At 37.3% G+C, this 5,098-nt stretch overlaps 1 protein-coding gene across 1 annotated transcript; it reads left to right on the top strand.

The window, feature by feature from the left end:
• The first annotated feature begins 802 nt into the window (after positions 1 to 802).
• On the top strand, positions 803 to 3,929 carry LOC135932676 (integumentary mucin C.1-like). The gene is made up of 3 exons (XM_065470251.1): positions 803 to 1,645; positions 3,379 to 3,443; positions 3,788 to 3,929. Exons 1-3 carry the CDS (start codon positions 803 to 805, stop codon positions 3,927 to 3,929), a joined length of 1,050 nt encoding a protein of 349 aa, XP_065326323.1.
• The last annotated feature ends 1,169 nt before the right edge of the window (positions 3,930 to 5,098 follow it).

The raw sequence follows: 5,098 nt of genomic DNA, 5'->3' as shown, positions 1-5,098 counted from the left end.
GAACAAAAGAAGGGTGTATGATAATGGACAAAGCCAATATATATTGACAGGCAGTATATTTGTTCTTCATTAAGATCCTTCAGCTTTTTGATTCAACATATCCATGTGGACTGTTGCATAAGGTAAAAGGGTTGCAATATAGACATATCATAAATAAACATCAGATGAGAATCAGTAACTTTTCAATATATATTCTCATTTCAGGTAAGTAAATTTCTTATTATTTCTACCGACATAGATGATGGTCTTGGATATTAAAAATAAGCACATATTTAAGAAAATTACTGATTTAGAGTTAGGCCACAATCTGGAAACTCCCAAATTTTGCTCTCTTTGCATGAGATTATCAACTGATATTGATGTTTCTATGATACAACTTGTCATATTTGTGCAATCCAGTATGAAAGTTTAATGAAAATGACATGTTCTTCGTTTTTGTGATCGAGAATTTCATGTTAAAAGGATTTTATGAGATCTCCTGTGAATAAACGAGCAGCCAGTTTATTAGTATTTATTTATTTTTTGTGACAACAGTGGAGAAATAAATGCATTATGTGAGTTATAGATTAAAATTTGATGTGTTGAATTGTTTTTACATGATGAATAAATGTACTGTTTAATTTTTACAGGTTAAATGGAAAGCAGAATGATTGTTGAATGGTTTATATCTATGTTCTTGATTTTAATGGGTAAGATGGTGGCATATACAAACATAGCAACAATCATTCCTGTGATATTCCTGTGATTTTTCTGATCATTTACATCTAACACCTATACAGGAACAATGTCCATTTTTACGCCAATGACAATTACAGGAGCTGCAACCACAACCACAGAAGCTCCAACAACAACAGCTTCAACTATCAGTGCAGCACCAACAACAACTATAACAACAACATCTGCTCCCACAACTACCACCACAGCCACAACTACCCCAGTAGTACCCACAACAACATCTGCTCCAACAACTACCACAGTAGTACCCACAACAACATCTGCTCCAACAACTACCACAGCAGCTCCAACAACATCTGCTCCCACAACTACCGCCACAGCTACAACTACCACAGTAGTGCCCACAACAACAACTGCTCCAACAACTGCCACAGCAGCTCCAACAACAACATTTCCTTCCACAACTACCACCACAGCTACAACTACCCCAGTAGTACCCACAACAACATCTGCTCCCACAACTACCGCCACAGCCACAACTACCACAGTAGTGCCCACAACAACAACTGCTCCAACAACTGCCACAGCAACTCCAACAACAACATCTCCTCCCACAACTACCGCCACAGCTACAACTACCACAGTAGTGCCCACAACAACAACTGCTCCAACAACTGCCACAGCAACTCCAACAACAACATCTCCTCCCACAACTACCGCCACAGCTACAACTACCACAGTAGTGCCCACAACAACAACTGCTCCAACAACTGCCACAGCAGCTCCAACAACAACATCTCCTTCCATAACTACCACCACAGCTACAACTACCACAGTAGTACCCACAACAACATCTGCTCCCACAACTACCACCACAGCTACAACTACTACAGTAGTACCCACGACAACATCTGCTCCAACAGCTACTACAGTAGTACCCACGACAACATCTGCTCCAACAACTGCCACAGTAGTACCCACAACAACAACATCTGCTCCACCAACTACCACAGCAGTTCCAACAAATACCACAGCACCTCCAACAACCTCTCTAACCAGTCCCACACCTGCTCTAACTAACACAACAGCAGGAAAAACAACCACATCTGCAGCCACAACCACCGGACCTCTGACAATTAGATATATTGTTTTTAGATCCATTCAAAGCAATTTTACAGCAGACTTGTTGAATTCATCATCTGAAGTTTTTCAAACTCGATCTTCATCAATAAAGGTGCAGGTAAGTCTTACTTTTCCCCAAGAATTTGTAAGGTTAGTGTACAAGAGTTTATCTGATCATTAAAGTAATGCAAATATTCAAATACTAATTTCTTCTCATTTTTTTCACATGAAGGTGGTAAAAAAAATTAGAACTTAATTTATATAGAATAAGTGCAAAGAAAAAATGCAAAAATTCCCATGAGAACTAAGTGCCAGGACAACTGTCCTGAATGAATGAATGAATGAGAATTTCAAACTACAGCTACATGACAAATTGATGCAAGGCATCAGACCATCTGCATTGTTCTTCTAAAGGAAGAACAATGCAGAATGTGGATTAGTTGGACTTCTAAGCATTTGTCACTGAAGTTGAAGGCAAAGTCGTGTTCTTACCTAATAGAAAGTAGAAAGAAGTATGTTTAAAGAATATAGTTTACATTTTTCTTTAAACCCTAAATACTCAGACAAGTACAAGAATTTGACTGATTAAGAGCAGGAACAAGTCAAGAGGAGAACCTTTGCTAGCAAGGTTATAAAACTTGGAAAACCTTTTTGCCAAGCTTTACACATCCAGGGATGGATAATTCATCCAGTGGTGTTTAGCTCATTTACCTACAGTCTGTTTTACTTGAAGTCAGTATTATTGCTGGATTTTTTTTCTTCTCTCAAAGGAGACAAGCTCTTAAACTTTGTCAAGAGTGGCCTTAAGGCTTGTTCTCACTGAATATGTCTTCATATTTGAACAAAGATTTTCAGTGATGAAGTTTAATGAATCCAGATACAGATTCTCTTTCACTCACCTGTCTACTGTCTTTCACATCTTCACCTCATGCATTGAACCTGACTTTGTAGCACTTATTCAACACCGAACACACTACATTTATCTCACTGAATAAGGAAGAATCACTGCAAAACTGCACGCAGTAATTTAACTACTTAAATTTAAAATGGTAGCTTGGTAGTAAGCACTGTTATTTCACGGAAAAAGGTCCTGAGTTTGAATCTTGGGTCTTTCTGTGTGGAAATTACATGTTCTCTCCATTTTAACATGAGTTTTCTCCAGGTGCTCTGGCATCCTCCCACAGACCAAAGACATGTTAGTGCAATTAGATTAACTGGTGATTCTGAATTGCCCATACTGTGCATCTTGAAATTATTCACAGCGCTTGACTTGTTCCATTTTATTTGTCATTTTACCGCCTTATTCCAAAATGGATTATATTCATTTTCACCTCTTAATTCTACACACATTACAAAACTTTATTGACAGTCTTTGCCATGACATTTGTGAATATGAGTGTGAATGGTTGTCAGTCTCTGTCTGTGTTAGCTCTGTGATCTACCAGAGCTACTCTCTGTAGGGGTCAAGACCTCAGCTTTTTCCTTTAAATAGTCTTCTGTTAATGTATTTTAACATATAATATACATCAGGTACACAAACAGATAAATGTGATTTTAAGAAAATCTGCTTTGTGTCTGCAGATTGAACCTGCTTACAAAAACTCGTTCCCTTCTTCCTTTTTCTCCTTGGCCGTTGTGAGCTTCAGGTAATTTCAGTATTTTGACATATAATGTTAAGAGCGCTGACCTAAAGCCCTAAATATTCAAAACTATCATTTTTGTCTCTGCATTTACAGTCAAGGATCAGTCATTAACACCATAGAACTTCATTTTGTAAACTCATCTGCTCCAAATGACACTGAGATTAGAAGTGTTTTGATCAGTCAAGCCTCAAACGTGACAGGCTTTGACATCGAAAGGGCCTCCATCACTGTCAGTGCCACATGTGAGTAACATTTCGTGATGTTTGATCAAAAAGTCTCTACAGGTTTTAGAGGGACTTAGTTAAATGTTTTATGTCCATATTGTCCTCATTTTAAATCTACCACAGTGATCCCAACAACAAACACAACAACATCAATGACCACAGCTACTCCAACAATTGCTACATCTGCTGCAACAACTACTACATCTGCTGCAACAACTGCTACATCTGCTGCAACAACTACTACATCTACTCCAACAACTACTAAATCTGCTGCAACAACTACTACATCTACTCCAACAACTACTAAATCTGCTGCAACAACTACTACATCTACTCCAACAACTACTAAATCTGCTGCAACAACTACTACATCTACTCCAACAACTATTACATCTACTCCAACAACTACTACATCTGCTGCAACAACTATTACATCTACTCCAACAACTACTACATCTGCTGCAACAACAACCACAGCAGCTCCAACCACTATCACAATTACAAAAGCTCAGACTGCACCTGTTCAAGTTTTTCTGTTTCTACAGTTCCTTGAACAATATGTACCTGAACTCACAGACCCCACCAGCAGTGTATATCAAGATCGCAAAAGACGAGTTGAAGAGACAGTGAGTAATATTTCAACTTAATATATCCTTTAATGACTGACACTTTATCTAGAGAACAAATCTGAAATCATACATTTTATTTCATTTAAATAGGCATTTTTAGACAATGTAATTTTGAAGTTGTTTCACCATGTTTAAATTTTCTTTTTGTGTTAATTTTTTGCAGTGTGATAAAATCTACAAATCAAAATTTCCTTTCTTCATCCGTGCCATTGTCATTCGGTTCAGGTAAAACATGTTTTTAACAGTGATTAAGTTACTTTCCTCTAAATTATTATTTTAATTTAATTTTGAATGTTAAAAGTGCCATGTCACATAGTTAAGGCATTCAATAATCGGTAATCATTATCTAACATTTGACTCACTTTCTTTCATGGCACAGTCTTGTTAGAGTCCAAACACGAGTGGATAGAACTGAGGCAGAGGTGGAGCTTGTGTTCAATCAAACAGCGCCCAATGCACAAGTCCCAAATAATACTACTATTGTTCAAACTTTGAAACAGGCTATTAACAGTTCCACCAGCAATTTCAGTATTGCCATAGTTCCTGACACAATATCAGTAACTTCTGGTGAGTATTTGAAAATGTAACCAAAAGTTATTTTGACATTCATGAAGGATAAAGATAATAGTTTAGGTTGTACACAGATATATATTAATCTATTTTTGATAAATATTTTATTGTTCCAGTCAATGTTACAGATGCTACACCAACTCCTAATTGCACTATGACATCAACTGCTACCCCTTCAAAACCAGCATCAATAACTGTGACAACTACGACCATCATTTCTACGACAACAGAAAAA

This window comes from Pelmatolapia mariae, linkage group LG3_W (genome assembly GCF_036321145.2).
Source record: "Pelmatolapia mariae isolate MD_Pm_ZW linkage group LG3_W, Pm_UMD_F_2, whole genome shotgun sequence".
In the NCBI taxonomy this organism is placed as follows: domain Eukaryota; kingdom Metazoa; phylum Chordata; class Actinopteri; order Cichliformes; family Cichlidae; genus Pelmatolapia; species Pelmatolapia mariae.
Note: the sequence above shows the minus strand (reverse complement) of the source record. Positions and strands in the feature narration are given on the sequence as shown.

What these genes read in the sequence shown, in the direction of transcription:
- LOC135932676 (XM_065470251.1), top strand. Translation starts at nt 803, where the DNA reads ATGACAATTACAGGAGCTGCAACCACAACCACAGAAGCTCCAACAACA. An exon ending in CTGCTCCAACAACTGCCACA is followed by an intron (nt 1,646 to 3,378) that starts GTAGTACCCACA and finishes TTGTGTCTGCAG; the next exon opens with ATTGAACCTGCTTACAAAAA. An exon ending in TTGGCCGTTGTGAGCTTCAG is followed by an intron (nt 3,444 to 3,787) that starts GTAATTTCAGTA and finishes AATCTACCACAG; the next exon opens with TGATCCCAACAACAAACACA.